We start from the raw sequence: 17,795 nt of genomic DNA, 5'->3' as shown, positions 1-17,795 counted from the left end.
ATGGCGGCGCCCCGTGTTGTCATAGCAACGCCGTCTCGCCGGACGACGCATGCGCGCACTCCGCCTCTTTGGACCGTTTATTAGAATGGGGCCGTTTTTAAACCCCCCCTGCGCGCGCGCTGGCGGTTGGTTCCCCGGGGTGTGCTCCGATTGGTAGAGAGAGTCATCCTGCCGCGCTCCGATTGGCTTGGAGTGAACGGTGGGGGCGGGAGAACGTCTAGTTGTGACTTGTGATTGGTTGGCGGTGCGGAGCGGGGGGTTTGTGTGAGTGGCGGGAGGTGAGGCGGGGAGCGGAGCGTTCGCCTTCGGCGGTGCGGCCTCGGGGCCACTCCTGGACCCTTCTGACTGCTGGTTGGGCCGGGCCGGTACCGCGTCCGGGAGGCAGCACATTGCATGGAGCCCGTGCTGCCTGCAGCGGATCCGAGGTAACGACTCGGGGAGGATCCGTCAGTTCTCCTTGAGAGCGGCGGGGATTCCACGGGAATCAGTTAAGGAGAGAGGCGGGGGGAGCTCCTTCCTGAGGCAGGCCTGAGATTTCTAGTGCCTCCCAAGGAAGTTCTTGTTTGTTTGTTAAACAGCAGTGAGATACCTGCTGCAGGCCGTCACGGTTTCTGTGTAGTACGTAAGAGTTAGTGCAGTCGGTTAGGCACCTCGTAACAAAGATGCTACTGCTTGTGTGAATCCGTTTGCGTCCTTATGTGGTGGTGTCCTCGGCCTTTCTGAAGTGCTTTGTTTCTGAAGCCTACCACGTTTAAATGCTGCCTTTAAACGATAAGCCATGTGGGTGTTAAACTTGCTAAATTGTGATCTTTGTATGTGTGTACATTGGGAGTTTCTAATCCCTTTCCTTGCCCATGTTGTACCTAGCACAGCTTTGCCTCTTCACCCACATCTGCCTTGACAGCTTCACAGGCACAATGCTTATGTTCTATTGGCCCAGACTTTAAAGAGGTTCATGCATCCACTTGGTTGTTTTTCTTATTGAGTTACTTTTTTTGCTCCTCCTGACAAATGTTATTTGAATATTGAACGTACTACCTTATTTTCTTCTCTACCATCTTTATCCCAGGCTTGTTCCTGATAGGATGGTGCCTTTCAGTTTCCCCTTGTCAAAGTATGCGCTTTGGGACCCAGTTCCCGTGGGTGATGTCATTGGTTCACATATTGCCTATTACAGGTAAGGATAGCCTTTCTTTTTTTTAAGGCAGCTAACAATATAAATTGTGATCCAAAGCAGCCCTTACACACAGGTCAGATTGCCAAGACACACGCAATGCTTCTTGATTTTAAATTAATGCCTCCACAAAGTTTAAAATGGGTTACTTTTGTTTATTTATGAGCTCATTACATTATTGAGCAGGTAGAATATACACCATAATTGCTACCTGTGTAAACCTATAGCTTCACTTGGAACACTGAACTTTCTCCAACTCAGAATTGCTGTGCTGAGCTAAAATAATGCTGATATATTTACTAACCAAGATTCCAAATTTCTTACTTTTTTGTTTATTGAATAGTCATTTTATTTATGTAATTCTTTGCCTGACTTACATTCCTACATCACTGAGCCCACAATACTGCTCCTGCTATTGGAATCCCCATTAAATATTGTGCTAAAATGAGAGAATATGGGCTCAAAATTAGTTATGCACTGTGACTTACTCTACTCTTTTGGTTTATGAAACTCCTTGGAGGTTCTGTGTTTTGGTCTTAGTGTTTCTAACAGGTACTAAAATAATTCACTTCTGGTACTAAAATAATTCACTTGTTCGTCTCTAGTTCTTGCAACAATGTTGCCCTCCAGCTGAAAAGCTCTTCTTCTTGTTTAATCTCCCTGGAAAAGAACTCTAATGTTCGCTTGACTAGCCCAGCAAACAAGTGTTGGGGTAATCATACAGTTCTGCTCCAATTAAAATAGGTTCTTCTTGAATGTGGATCAATGGCATGTTGCACAGAATGTAAGATAACATTTAAGAGTATTGTACAAGGTACTAACTTTATCGCTTTGTTGTTTAAGGCTTCTTGTTATTTTCAAATTAAAAGATGATAAAAATCAGGAAGTTATTGCAATAAGATGCATTGAAAGTAATTTGGATCTTAAACTTGCTTATTGTCTCTTTAGAAATCCAAAAGTGGCTATGATGGAGAAACCCTTGCGACTTGCCTATCGCCATGCTAAGCAGAGCGACAAAAAGTCATTTGCCTGTTTTTTGCTTGGTACTCTCACAGTAGATGAAGGTAACTTTAAATATCAGATACACAGACAATAGAGGTTGAATAAGCCTTTATTAAGGAGCATGAGTTGTTGTTCTTGGACGCTAACATTATTTCTTTTAAAGATGGGGAAGGCGTAACGTTAACAATAGACCGGTTTGATCCTGGTCGAGAAGTTGCCAGCGGATCGGGCAAGGTTCCAACTGCATCTCTTCCTGGAGACTTCTTGATTGCATGTACAGTTAATGCGTGGGGACCTTCTTCCGATAGCATTATAGTGCACAGTGCTGAAGACATCAGCTTGGCTTTCAAGGTTGGTGGCTGCTGGCTGCTAAAACAAGAAAGAACAGCTTTTCCTTTGCAATCTATGAGTGAGTTGCAGTGTTTACATAGCAATTCATAAAAGCCATTGCTGGGCGAGTGCCATGCAAGGAAACATGCTAAGTCTCTATAGGCTAATACTTACATCTGAAATACGTCTCATCTGGACCCCATGGACGAATAGTCTAGTATATGCACCATAAATTTCATTAATTATTTTTCTGTACTTATTGTTGTGATACATGCACAAAAATAGGTATTTATATATTATAATACCAGTAATGCTTACTTTACGTTTTCCTTAGGATGATATATCCACATGTTTTCAAGAAACGTGTATTTTAACTAACAGCTCACTTTGAGATTCTAGTCACCTGTTATGATCTCATTAATTTTCATACAATCCAAGTAACCTTGGGTTTCTGAACATAATAGCTGCGTAGTTTAATTTCAAACACGTTTTACATTATTACTCATTGTATTTAGTATAGCTGGGAGCTTTGGAAACGTGACTTAATAGGTTTCATTTATATGGCACCTACTGCAGTACAAGCTATAATGAATAATTTGAGTTCCCACTGTAATAATAACTGAATTGTAGTAGTACTATGAAGACAACTTCATTCTTTAACTTCTTTCTCTATTCCCTACTTCTAGGATCTGCAGGACAGCCTGTGCAGTAAAGACTCATTGGATCTTTCTAAACTGCTCTCTGTCAGAGCTCACATTGTTTACACAGAAAACCTGGATAACCTAAATTTTAGTTTTCACTGGGCTTCTGTTACAGCAGCAAATATTTTGGAATACACACCAGTGAAGCCTGTCCCAATTATTCCCACAGCCCTAGCAAGGAATTTGAACAGCCCTATGAATATTGCACAAGTTCAAGGAACGTGTAAGTGTGGGTAAGTAAAGGATCATGATAATGCTCAAGCTCCTTAACTGGTCTGCCAGTATGTTGTGTTCCTTAAAAAAGGGAGGTGGAGATTGGAGTGCTTTCCTTTTTAATAAAACAACTGACACTTAAAGGACATAACTTCTAGTACCTAGAAAAATGTAAGACATTTTAAACAGGAAACAGGGTCAAGAAAAAAAAGTCTTGGAGATTCTATTGAACAAGCTGGTTTTTGTCTTCAGGAGGACCTTCCTGCTGGGGCAGGCTGAGGTGCACTTAGTTAACAAAACAACTATAAACAGCATTCAGTTGTTTAAACAATTTCAGCGCTGGCCCTAAAATGAGCATCAGGTAAATGTGAGAAAAGCTTTTTCTTTTAATCGTGTTTATGGAGCAACTGAATACTGTGAATGCATTCCTGAAAGTTATTCTTTAAATTTACTATGACTTGCCACTAGATTTAATTCAACTTGCCCTTCTGGATTCATTGCTAGTCAAAGAATATTAAGCAAGGGTTGTGCTTGACAATTCTTTGATGCACGGGGCTTTGGTGAAAAGCAGTAGATAAAGAAAAAGAATGGTTTTGATCCTTTTTTCCCCCAACCTTTTTTCTTTCGGTACTTTATAAACTTTAATTTGTCTCTTTAGGATTTTAGGATTATTTTTTTTTTACTTAAAAAAGAAATATTGAAGAAAAAAAAATCTTTTTTTTGTTTCAGCTACCTTACTATGGACCAGACACGAAAGCTACTTTTGCTGCTTGAGTCTGATCCAAAGGCATATGCTCTGCCATTAGTTGGTGTGTAAGTATCTGTCTCTGTATAGATAAATACTCTTAGTGATTTAAGAAGTAAATGATGAAATACATAGTGGAAACCTGGTGATGTAATGATCTCTAATTAGATATTTCTTCTTACTTTAGTTGGATGAGTGGAGTTACTCATATCTATAGTCCTCAAGTCTGGGCCTGTTGCCTGCGATATCTATTCAGTTCTTCAATTCAAGAAAGGCAAGTCACTTTTATCTACAAAACATAAATTACTGGCTACCTATAAATGTGTCCTCCCCAGAAAGCATGACAGCATGAGCTCTGTTCAAGGGTATTTGAGAGTATCTGATTGATGCTGCATAGGAGTTGGGTCTGTCTGTTTTTGTTGTTCCTGGTTTTGACTTATGCCTCACAAATCTTCTGGAAACTAATAATTGTTAGCAAGCTGGGTTAGACAGCCCAAAGACAGAAGAAGGTAAATATTAATATCATGAAGGTCACTGCATTGTTTTTGTAAGCTTAAATAAGTATTGGCAGAAAACATTTAAACAGAGGTAGGGTTTTAGTTTTCTTCTGTTTGATTTTTGGTATGTGGTTTTTCCCTGGCTGTATCTAACCAATGACTTCTTGCTAAGTATTCAATTTCTGTAATTTTTTTGCTTTTTTTTTTTTTTTTTCCATCGTGGCATTAGTAAATAATCATTTCTCACTTTCTATTTCTTCTAACCTATAATATTTGCCAAGCTCAGTTTCTACAGAAGCTGCAGGGGAGTTCAGATCTTTACAGTTTTAAAATGTTCTCCTAGTAAATAAACCTAAAATATGCTGTATGCATAAGGATTTTTTTTATGCTCAATCATACTTGCTTTTCAATTATTAAATGAAAACACATTTGGTGAACAGATGTTTGTAATTACTGAACAGACTTTTTCCTTAAGCAATTTAAATACACACAGATGCAGATAAGAGCCCAATTAGATGATTAGATTTGTGTAGCCAAGTTAGATGCTTGACTTTCATTAACTTTCTGTGATTTTTATCCTACAAGTGAATTAAGTTGATTTGATAAATCAGGCAAAGAAAATTAACATTTACAGACTAACTGCTTAATCTTTACGTCATCCGTCTTCAACTCTTAAGTTGTAAGAATCATTTTGAAGTTCTGTCTGAATGTGCTTTTCAAGTGTCTTATTCTTACTGCTTTCTCTATCACAAGCAGAAATAAAATAAGAAAGAAGTATGAAAGTAGTCATATGATTCCCTGTAAGTGCAGTTTGTTTTCTCTATCCTTGCTTGGACTCCTGTGTTACTGCTGGCTGCTGTAAATTCACTATTTTCTACCTGTGTAAAAAAAACTTAGTATAATTTTTCTTCAGATATCTGCTTTTAACCCTCATGAGTGTTTTTTGAACACTGTTGAGTAACAAATATCATTTTCACAGTGTTTTCTTCTATGCAATTACTGAAGTCCTTCAGTAATTAGAAGTACTAAGTGATCCCAAAGGAGCTAGAAAGCAGAAAAATTATACCCACCATTTCTGCGCTTTGCTTTGATTCTTCCATATGGCATCAGTCACAAGTCTCTTTGCTCTACCTATAAATAGCTCGGTGCTACTCAGAATGCAGCAAGTGACCAATCTGATAAGTTGTGTGATAACTTGTCCTATATACTGAGAAGCTAATGGCCTTCTTCCTGGTTTTGGTTTGTTTTTTTTTTTTTAAGATGTGTTTTTTTTTCTATTTTAGGGTTTTCTCAGAATCTGGGAGTTTTCTTATTGTGCTTTATTCATTGACGCATAAAGAACCAGAGTTTTATGAATGTGGCCCTTGCAGAGAGCAGACTGAATTAGGGTTCCAGCTCTTAACTTGCAACGAAACAGTACACCTCTTTAAAGTAAGTGGCTTAATTACTGACTGCATCACTGTAGTTAAAAATAAAAATACTGTTAGTTTAAATATTTAAAGGAGGCAAATAATATGACTCAAATGAAACCGCAATGTTTAAAAATGAGAACTATTTAATGTAACTGATTTCTGTTTTGGCAATGTTTTAATTGTAAGATGAGCATGTATCAAAGTGGGAGAGAACCTCTAAAATCAGCACCTGCTGACTTTACTAGTAGTACTTAAGAATCTGCTTTGTAAAATGCAGTGTTTAGTAGTGCTTGTTCTTTTAAAGTGACCTTTTGGCTTTATGAGCAGAGATTATTTCCTATAGCATTCATTAATCTAGTGTGCTGTGTCCATGCTGAAAACTTCTGTCAACTGCTATGGGTGATGCATATTTGTATTTGCTTTCTGAAGAGCAAAGCCTGGCTAGTTATACTTTGTTCAGAGTTGAATGTAAAATGACATTCAGTGGTTGGTAACTTGCAGAGTTCTTGCTGTGCTTCAGTAACAAAGCAGGAGGAATTTTGTATGTGCAAGGTAACTTTCTGAAAGAATTTAATACAGTACCTGGTAAGTACTCAAAGGGCTTGAGGAAATCCTAGAAAATCTGTTCCTTAAATGTTTTCCTGGGAAAATGCAGAATCTGAAATTGAACATTTGTTCAATGCATGCTCTGGTAAAGAAACGCACAGGGTAATGTGACCTGTGCTGTTATGCTCTGCTCTTTCTCAAGAAAAAGCTTTCTGAAGACAGTGAGGCTTCCTTCTGTTCCCAGCTGTGTGTGAATCAGTATAGGAACAGTTGTTGTTTCCTATGATGAGGAAGGCTTATGCAAGACTGTCTAAGCAGTTACAACAAGGAAGCATCTGCTCATGGCTATAATTAGGCCAACTAGTTTACAGAGTAGCAAGAGGAACAGGGTTAAACAGGAAAGGAAGCCTGCCTACTTGTAGTGGTGAAAGAATTGAGAATTGCAAGAAAAGAACAAGCAACAAATAATCAGTTACAAACTTCCCTGAAACTATTTCTTTGGGAGCAGTATCTTGGTTATCAGAAGTTGACGTTGGCATGCTTCATGAGTACAAAAAACTTCATTTCAGAATGTTGAACCTTCAGACAAGAGCCCTATTCAGTTTGTGTTGAGCGCAGAGACACAAAATGCAGAAACAGAGTTCTTCAGCAGGATCTGCAAGAAACTTCCTATTAAAAGGTAAATCTTTTGGATGTCATTTATGCACAAAAATCAAATATCTATTGAATCTGATTTTTATTTCTACATCTTCTGTGTAGGCTGTTAGGCAGCTCTGACTGTAGTGGTGATTTTGCATTAAAATCTGAATGGGTTTGTGCTTATTCTTAGAGTTCACATTGAAGCAAGATGGTCAAACCTTTTCTCCGTTGCTAGAGAAAGTACTAGTAATTCTACTCTTGATGCTGGTGGTTGTAATTAGTACATCAGATGTTTCTGATGAGGCTTCTTTACTGATGGATCTTGAAGTCCTTTGGCTTCAATCTCTGAAATGTGCTTATACTGGTAAAAATCTGTTTTCTTCTGACTTTTCAGAGCTGAGACTTGAATAAGTTGAAACTTAGGGATTTTGGAGAACCTGACTTATCCATCAACTTTTATCTAGGGCTGAAAGATGGTCCTTATTGTCTTTATTCTTTAAACAATGTCACAATCGTTATTTTAGCACTTCCCATCTTCCTAACAAAAATCATGCTTCTCTGTTAGAATGGCTCTTAAAAGATCTGTATGTATCGGGATGTGGAGAGAAGAGTATTAGTGTATTTATTGCCCCAAAATGGCATTTGTATTTTCATTGTTTGGTCTTAGAGCTGTTTGCCGTATGAACTTTCTGGCTAACCAGGGAGATGTATAACTGCTTATTATTGAAAAAAATGATGCTGATATTTCACTGTAGACTGCACAGTGAAAGATGTGAAGGTCTATATTACTGCTGCCCAATCTGACAAGAAGAAGTTTTTAGTTTGACTAATGTTGTTTTAGCCCTCCTCATGGTTGTTCACCTGGTAAGCTGTCAGCAAGTGATCACGACTCTGGTGTAGAAGATGAAGATTTATCCCCAAGGCCGATTCCAAGTCCTCACCCAGTGAGTCAACAGGTAACTAAATAATGTCTCTAGGCTTCTAGGATCTGAGAAGATGTGATAACTGAAGCAGCAAAGCTAATTGTAAGGGGGTGAGAGCTTCTTTCTCAAAATACAACAGAAACAGAACTGAAGTGGACTAAGAGTCCCAGCTCCTGTCTCTAGTCAGCTGCTTTTGTGCTGAGATTATAGGCACTTTAATTCCTGCATATGCTAGCATTTGGGAAAAGATTATCTGCTAGTTTATCTTGGTGGGTTTGTTTGTTTTTGCTGAAGCACGTGAAAGTATAAAGGAATAATACCTGTAACAGTGTATTTGATAATCCACAAGGGTGATGCTGGGGCTAAGAATGGTAAGAGGGGATGTGTAGCCTTGCACTCCAAGCTGAGAAGGCTTTTGTTTGGTAGATACAGCTATTAAGCCCATATGGAAGCAGTACTTTAAGACTAATCCTATAGATTTTTCTCCTTTTTGTATGTCTGGACTCTTCAGTCATTAAAAATGTATTCCTTAGATAGCTATTTTGGAGTTGGTAACAGTCATGCAGTTTTGAATGGAAACAATATCTTGCACAAATACTAGGAAATTCTGCTTGTGAAGTGCAGAAGAATGGTATTTTAGAGAAAACTTTAACTTGGTTATGTAATTACCTTCAGGTTACCAAGATCTTTCCATCAGTTCCTGAACTGTCCCTTGTTTTGGATGGGAGCTTCGTGGAATCGGGACAATTGCCTAAGTCTGCAGGGACCTCAAATGCTAAAAGTCTTCCTCAAGCATTACATCAATTTGTTAAAAAGAAATGCTACTTAGAATCTGTGTATTACCCCACCCAGTGCTCTGAAGACAAACAAAACTTTTCTGCTAATATGGGAGATCCTTCTTTGAGGCAATTACCAAACCACTTAAGCCAAAAAACTCCAACTTTGAGGTCTTCCTGGGGAAAGCAGGCTCCTCTAGTACAGCAACAGTTGCGCTGTAAGAAATCTTGTCCACAATCAAGAAAAAGTTCTGGATCTTCTTCTCCTTCTACCCCTTGTAGTGGGCCTTCGCCAGATACATCTGTGCATCAACCCAGAAGGCCACCACAAAGGCTTGTGCTAAATCCTGAGGGAGCTGCACAGCAGGGAGAGCCCCCGGTTAGAAATACCTCAGTATCCAACACCAGGCAGCTTCCTGCTGTTACACAGCCAGTTCTCTACAACTCCTCTACTTTTTCACTGCAGAGCTGCAGAAAACCACCTGAACTGCAGGTGCCAGTTCATGTTCCACCTTGCTGTCCAGCCAGTGCTTGCAACTGTCAGTTTCCTGCTTCAGTCCAATATAATTCAATAAACTCATGGCAAGGGATTGGTGAAATGAATTCCAAGCATGGAACAGAAGTCCAATCAGAGATTGCTCAACAGAACCCATGCACAGTGTTCCACCAGAATACCATTTGTCCAAATATTTGCTGCAATTATACAACAAGTAGCCCTATAAGTATGGGGTATCATGGCAAAATGGGGAGCTGTTCTCTTGAAAACAGCTTGTCACCTGGAATAAGACTGCCTTCAAGTGCAAGCCCCTCTAGTCCCCAGTGCTGTGGTGCTCACTCACCTTGTTGGCACACGCCTGCTTCCACAGCAGGATCAGATAACGGGATGATGGGATTATCTCCAGATGCTTACCGGGTTCTTACAGAACAAGACAGACAACTCAAATTACTTCAAGCTCAGGTTTGTTGAAATGCCTTCTCTCTCCACTGCCCTATTAGTGACTGTTTTGATACTTCCCTGTCAAAGGAATAAACCAAATGTCACAAGGAAGAGAAAGTCTATCATACCTAGTCCAATCTGGGGATGGAATTAGCTCTGCTCATTGATGTTGCTCAAAACAAACTTTTTGATTCTTCCCTAGTTAAACTTTACGGAATTATAGCAACAAATGTAATGTGAAGATTTCTCTTTCAGCAGACTGTTCTATAATGCAAACTGATATGCCTTCTATATAGTTGCTTTTCAGTGTTTAAAAGAAGAAAAAGTAAATGACTGTTTGTCAGTATATGCAGACTAGAGACTGGAATTAATGTAAACATACAGGTGAAGTACAGAGCGTTCTTATGAGTTATTTTGTCCATCTTCGAGTCTGCAGCTTCTTAAACTGTTGAGGTTCTTGCTAAAAAAAATTAAGTTATTTGCACCAGGTCTGCAGGATTGTGCCAGTGTGCACAAAACCTCTTATTTGGTAGCTCTGTCACCATGCACTGCTGAGAATGGAACGTTATGAGACTTCTGAGGCAGTGCATTCTGGATTTGAGTCCAGATCTCAAAGGATACAAACTTAATTAGCTTCTGCCTATTATACATTATATTTCACTGTACAAATTACACCATTCTGATAACCATTACAGATCCAGCGCTTATTGGAAGCTCAGGCTCACCAGGCTTGTTCCTCTGAAGCAGCCACAACTAGCAGTGCTCTGCAGCCTGAGAAGCAAGGGGAACCAGTTACTATGGAAACACAGTCCTCACCAGGCTTACCCGTGAGGGAAAGTGTGAGCATTGCTGTGAGCACAGGTAGAATGTCATTCCTTAAGAAAAAGCAGTCATCACTTTATGAATGCTTCTGTGAATTTGATTGTATGGAGAGGGAACATACTGCAGAAATGCTGAATGTTCACAAACATGCACCTCAGTACCAACACCAGCTGAGTTCTGAGTGTTATTTGTGAGTTTAGGCTGCAATGGTAGCAGTTTCCATCACTGGAAGAGTTATTTTTCTGATAGCTTTAGCAATGTCTTGTGTTTTTAATTGTTTAAAAGGGACACTTTAATTGTTTAAAAACAGACACTTTTTTTAATGCACTATTTTGAAAAGAAATAGCTACTACCTTATCTGATGATCTTAAATATATTTATTGTGAGCATACTTCTTAAAGTAGCACTCAAACAGTAGCACTTGGTGTTTTTGCAGCCCTTGGTGGGGAAAAAAAGATGAATGCAAGCACATAATTGCTCTATCTTTACAATACCAAAGGGTCTCAAAGATACCAATAGCTTTCCTAAATGGTTAAATTTCTCTTCTAGGTGCCAGCTTATTTTGGAATACATCCTCAGAAAAACAGGATGACACTGTACCACAGGGAAAGAAAGAAGATGCAGAGATTTCCAAGGAAGATATAAGCATTTCAATTAGCGCTGAACAAGATGCAAGTAACACTAGTATTGCTTCTTCCTTAAAAGTTGTTGACATGCCCAGCTTTGTAGACAGTATTCGTCTTGTGGAAGAAGGAACTCATCAGAATACTCTCCAGTAAGTAACTAGAAATATCTGGTGTTCACATGAGCTGAAACTGCCTTTCAGAAGCTACAACCTCTTTGTAATTCTTTTTTTTTTTTCCCTTTTCCTCAGGAATTATAAATAATCACCTGACTTCAGTTATGTTCTTCCCCTTTGTTTTTTGATTATGCTTTGAATTGCGCTGCTTGCCAAAATGCAGCTGTCTTTAGAGCTTGCATTTATCAGTCAGGCACATTTAGCTACTTACCTATCAGCAGCAGCTGATGGCAGAAGCCTTTAATTTGGAAAAGCATGTATAGTGCTGGCAGCATTCCCTTTCTCACCTTAACTTCTGAGCAGAAAGGGGACACTGCTGTAGCTGTTTGTTTTCCTTTGCAACATTCCAAACCTTTTCAATTCTTGGGGGGGTTTAAGACAAAAAGTTTCTGGTTATATGAATGCCTCCTGAATTCCTTTACACCTAATTACATTGTGTATGCAGGTGCCAACTTTGCTGTTATCTCACTGTTTTATGGTCAGATTCCTCATGTTATAGTAACAAATCTGTCTAATTTGGGAAGAAACTTCAAAAAGATTTAGTTATCTACTGAATCAATGTTACTTTTATGTATGGAATAGCTCAACAATTTGGTATTTAATGCTCAGGGAATATTAGATTATCTAAAAAAAACAAAGAAGGTGAAATATCCTTCCAGTTAAAATAGGTATATAAAAATATTGTGAAAGATGGATTACAATTAAGGTAGGATTTAAATATTCATAGCCCTTGATTACAATTTTATCTACAAACATACAGTTACTGTAAGTGTTACTGATTAAAAACAAGTCTTTTGAATGTCCTACTTTAAAGAAATGCAACCTTATGGTTCTCTTCAATTTGGATTCATAAACTTGTGAAGCAGTTGTGCAAGTGTCTTATAATGAGAACATGCAGCATTGCTCGGATTCCTCTGAAGAGGAAGGAGATACTTTTGGGAATGACGAATAATTGTTAATATAGCAGTAACTGATAACCTACATTGACTATCTAGCATGTCACATGATTTGAATCTTATCGCTTTCAACGCAGGCAATTGATCAGTTGGGTTCTGAAATTCTCTTATCTTACACTTGTCTCTTGAGGAGGGACTGGAAGGGGAAGGAGGGTCGCTTAACAATCTCTTTGGGATGATGGTACTATTGATGTATCTGATCTCAGAAGGTTTAAGAGATGCAAATGCCAGCTACGGAGTGAGGATGCGTTGTCACTCATTCTAGAATATCTATCCCAGGGTTTTTAAATAAAAAGGGTAAATTATGATTTTTCCTTCACAGTTGCTGGGGAGAAATATTTCAGCTATGGGTTTGTTTGCAATTCATTCATATTCTGTGTGTGCTGAATATGTACGCACTATTAACAGTGTCTTTGAGAAGTTCTAATGTGGGCTTTAAACTACCCCAGCGATTTTGTTACCAGTTATTTGCTTTGGTTTAAAATAAATAAAGTCATGCTGAGAACGTGTAGAAAACACATTGCTCCTAAAGTGCCCATGAAAATACTGAAGACTAGTAGAGTTTTTTTTAATGGGTTGTTTAATCTGCTTTGAGGTTAAGTGTCATCATCCTGTTTTGACTAATCCAGAGAAGCCACTGCAGTCTTTTGGAAGAACAATGAGACTTTCATAATGTTACTCTGGAAGCTGCTTCTTCAGTCCTCAAAAAGGCTCCTTGCTGCAATCGCTTTCTTTCAAAGTCTTAGGCAGAAAAGAAATCAAGGAGTGCTAGATTCTATTTCCAATACTCTGTCTTCTCTTCTGGTGCTCACAATAGGACACCAGGAGTGATATCTTCTCTTTAAGGAAACATCTAGTTATGTCAATGGTCTCTTTCAGAACTGGAAATGTCCCCCAAGCACTTGCTCACAGTTCATCCTTAGAGGAAAGTGCTAGTGTGTGCTTACAGGAAGAACCAACAGAGGGAGCCAGCAACCACGTGGTAGCAACAAGTGAGCAAAACCTGGAGCCAGCCATCTCCTTGCAGCCCCGGCATCCATCAGATGATCAGAAACTTTACCAGGATTTGCTGGTAATTAATTTAAATATGCTATTCTATACTGCGCGGAAACAGCAACAACACGCTGCTGAAGTCACCATGTGGGATTAGTATTACAGAAAACTGTATGCAATTCTCAAGTTCATATGTTATATGCTATGGAAAAGCTCTCAGTTTTCAGGTCATTCCTTTGAGGTTTAAATGACCATTCTTCACTCTTCTGTGCATGTAGGGAGCACCATCTACTGCCAAATTAATTATGTAGTTAGAAGTAGATGGCTTTCCCCAATTAGCACCCTTTGGAATATCGCTGTACTTCACCTTCTAGCCTCTTAAAGGATGGAGGCTTTAATTTGGTACTTTATGTTTAAACTAAGAACAGGTGCTTACAGACAACTTGAAATGTGAGATAGTCCAGTGTTTTTCTATTCTTCTTGATGGTATCTAAGCTGAATATCAGTCTGGTGTATTTCTCATAGTAAGCTGTTAGCTCAGCTTAGTTATACGCTGCAAAAGAATTGCTTGAAACTGAAACAGAATTGTTTTATGGCAATTCCTACATATAATGATTCTGGTATTGTAGGCTCTTACCTGCTCCTTTTTTATCTTCTAGGGCCAAGTAAACCATCTCTTAAAGTCTGCAGAAGAACGAGATCACTTTCCCATGAAAGCAGGATTTGTTAATGATAATGGTGCGAAGTATCAGAGTATTGATGATAGAACAGAAAGGGATTCGGGGACTGACACAGAAGTGGCGGATAAAGAGAGTGTGATTAATGCTACACTCAAACAGCTGAGAAGCCTTGGAGTGACAATTGAATCACCCAGCAGAATGAAGAGAAATACGCACAAAGTGGACAATGCCAGGTAAAATACTGACTGTTTTGAGCAGATCCTGCCACAAATGGGGATCGACTTAGTGAGCAAAGAAGGGGCTGTATTTGCTGCCACTGGGGATTATTTGGTAGCTTGATCTGCATTTCCTACACAAAGATGAAACATTAGCTCATGCTATGGGTATTTCAGATAGGTGTGAGAGCTCTGTTAGCAAACTCAATTTAATGCAACAGAAGTAGCTCTAGCCATTAGAGCATCTGGTGATTCTTAAGTATTGTGTGTGTGTGTGTGTGTGTGTGTGTGTGTAAGCACACAATTCCTTAGGAAAAAAATGCTTGAGTAATTTCAGTCCTCTGGGCTATGTCAGAGTATTCCAGAGAGACACCTTTCAAGCTTGTGAGGCTGGACATTAAGCAGCAATCATTAGATATTTTTATCACAACCTCTTAAACCACATCTTGCATTTCACCAGTATAAGTGAAACTGTTATCGTAACTTCCACATATATTGAAAATGGGTTCTGTCCTAATCGCTTCAGATTGTGAATGCTTTGAATTGAAGTAGGAGGAGGCTGTAGTGGCTGGGTAGGGAAAGGGCCTTGGTGAAACGAGCTAACAAAAGAACAGAAGTAGAATTGAGCAGAATAGTGTGAGTCTTCTCTTCAGCTATCTATCAAAAGCTATTTCTAGTTGTACAGATTAAGCTCTTTTCTCTCCATTCCACTTTAAGTTCATTAGATGCTTTCACACGTACAAGTGAACATGGCTCTTACTGAAGGATGTCTTCAAAAACTATAACCTTGCATTGGGAAAGATGAGGTGTCCTTGATATCTCTGTTACTGGGTTTGCATCTTCTATTGAGATACAAATTTGGGATTAGATGCTAGCACCCAGAGCCCAAGGCTCAGAGGTGTGTAACTTCTCATCCAGCAATGAGAGTTGGTCAACAGCTCGAATCAGCTGTGAACAGCCAGCTCTGAAATCTGCTGGAGGTTGGTTCTTCTCAACTGTGGTTAGCATCGAATCAGAAGGGGATATCATCAGTTTCCCAAGATACTGTTTGAATGCTATCAATGTGACCTGCTGCAGAGATGCTCTTTAGTATATGCAGAACGTCTGGCCTTGGCACTGAGCAGTCTGATTGAGCTGTAATATTCAGAAAGGAGGAGAAATCAATACAGTGAGCAAAATAATTTATCAGATTATTCTGTAAAATGCATAATTCTTTCCCTGTAAATTTAAACTAATTTTTTGATGCTTTATTTCAGCATATTAGCATGCATAAATCCTGAAGCGGTGGTTCCTGGACTGAATTACATGTCATTTGCCAATGTCAGCATGTGTGGCTTAACTCCTAATGTAGTTGATCTGAGCATGGAAGCAAATGCTATAGCACTCAAGTATCTCAGTGAAAATCAGTTATCTAGGCTTTCTCTCAGCCGCTCGGGCCAAAATCCTCCTACCGAGTTCTGTTTCCAAGACATCTTGCATTCAAATGTGGAAAAGAGCATGGTGGGTCTTAGCTTGATTTCACCCAACAATATGTCATTTGCAACCAAGAAGTACATGAAACGGTATGGACTGATACAGGGAGGGGACAGCAGCGAAGATGAAGAGGAACTGCGTGTTCAAGATGGCAATTCTGGCACTGTCGAAAGTGAAAGCGTGCTGCACAAGAACTTCACCCCTCTGTTGGATGGCTTAAAACACAGGACTGAATTAGCCAAAAGAACTGATGAAGGAACTCCCATTCATTTGAAAAGTCCCAGCAGAGATTTGAGTGCTAATGCTCTTCTACCAGAATCGAACAGCCCTATATTAAGAAACATTACAAATGAATTTTTGCTTCCCAGAGCGGAACAAGCAAATGAAAACTCGGTTCAGATTTTAAAGGATTTAAAGTCAAAGCACAAATTGTTACCTGGGAAGGTCGAATTCACTGAACAACCTGGCAGGAAAGGTGGAAGAGAGATTCAGGTATTCACTGGCAATCTGCATGCTCCGGCCCTTGGAACATTGAGCCAGTCAAACAGTGTGAATTCTGTTGGCACCATTCTTGATGTGAAACAACTCAGACAGCTGCCAAAGTTGTTCTGAGCATCTCCCGAGATAACTGGCAGATACTGGTTCAAATCTAAAACGGGACCCCTTTTGTAAAAGACTACAGGAAACCGAGGATTACGTTATCTTTTATGAGGTCACTTTATTGTAGCAACATAAAACCTGCAAAGCTGAGCTTTTGATTTGGGTTGGTAGCAGCCACTTGTAAGTGTCTGCATCAGCACTGCTCAGCGTGGAAATACGTTTGCACTTTTGTTTACAGTTAAACATTATTTTGAAGTATCTAAAAGGTGAACGGACTTGAACCCGAGATGTCCTCATTGCTTAGCTGTAATGATGCTGCTTGTTTTTTACGTGCTTTTTTAATTGACCTTTTATTAAACAGTGGGTTTTACTTGCTTGTGCCAACTGTGAAACCATAGATCCTGTGTGGCACGGAATGTGGAACTAAAGCACTGATTTCCAGGAGCTTTAAGTGTTTGGATTGCCGTGTGGGGTTGTGTTGGGTGGGAAGGGCCATGTAATCATGGCTTTACTGTGCATAAAATGGCTTTGATTTCAGGCAAGGTGGCAGACGTACCAGACCGTATCATGAAATCTTGTGAGGAAACTGAACAAATTAGCACTTTTATCGTTCTCGTGGTTATTTTTCTGGGTGTTTTCTATTTATTAAAATCTACACGTTGCTTATAGAGATCCAAGTTTTCATTAAAAAGAAACCCAAACAAACCTACCTTTGGTTGTTTGTAGTCTTTATGTAAGAACTTGCCCACTCCCGGTCATTGTATAGCATGGCAAACAGGGTCACTGCCAACTGGTATGCAGCAATTCCAATCTTGGGTGGTGGGATAAGCAAAAATAAGGGGGGGGGGGGGGGGGGGAATTGTTTTACTTTTGTTCCTTATTAACATACAGATTAGTCTGTGAAAGCATTACGGTCTATTACTGAAATTGCTGTTACGGGATTATGGAAAAGGGCTGCTCCACAAGTTGAGGAATTCAGTTATCAATTAACTGTTCCCTTTCTGTTAACAGTTTGACTCCTGCTTGGTTTTTTTTCCCCTTAGGTATGGTAGACACGTCTGTGCTTTCTTTCTTTCCCTGCTGGAAGTCCCAGGTGCTCAGTGCTGGCTCTGACAGCTCTGCTTCCTTTGGCAAGTCCTGCCTAAGGCCACAGCTCAGCCAGCATCAGTGCTGTGTAACGCAGCTCCCTTCTGACCTCCTGGACTTGGAAATGAGACAGCAGCAGTGGAAGCTGCGGTTTAATCCAGTTCCCACCATCCATAACATCCAAGCAGAGTTGAATGACAGCAGAGCCATCTGTTTTCATCCTGGCTCTGTGACATCAACACGCTTTGAGTTTCAAACAAAGTTTGTTCAGATCTG

At 39.6% G+C, this 17,795-nt stretch overlaps 1 protein-coding gene across 1 annotated transcript; it reads left to right on the top strand.

Annotated features, from left to right (window-relative positions):
* The first annotated feature begins 152 nt into the window (after positions 1-152).
* On the top strand, positions 153-17,141 carry STIL (STIL centriolar assembly protein). Its single transcript, XM_072343143.1, has 16 exons — positions 153-425; positions 1,070-1,177; positions 2,123-2,238; positions 2,340-2,527; positions 3,193-3,440; positions 4,150-4,233; positions 4,353-4,439; positions 5,946-6,093; positions 7,190-7,299; positions 8,101-8,215; positions 8,858-9,916; positions 10,591-10,756; positions 11,267-11,492; positions 13,352-13,544; positions 14,125-14,378; positions 15,617-17,141. Exons 1-16 carry the CDS (start codon positions 394-396, stop codon positions 16,443-16,445), a joined length of 3,963 nt encoding a protein of 1,320 aa, XP_072199244.1. The 5' UTR covers positions 153-393; the 3' UTR covers positions 16,446-17,141.
* The last annotated feature ends 654 nt before the right edge of the window (positions 17,142-17,795 follow it).

The sequence above is a fragment of the Excalfactoria chinensis genome, chromosome 8, assembly GCF_039878825.1.
Source record: "Excalfactoria chinensis isolate bCotChi1 chromosome 8, bCotChi1.hap2, whole genome shotgun sequence".
NCBI lineage: Eukaryota > Metazoa > Chordata > Aves > Galliformes > Phasianidae > Excalfactoria > Excalfactoria chinensis.
This window is presented reverse-complemented; position numbering and strand designations above follow the sequence as displayed.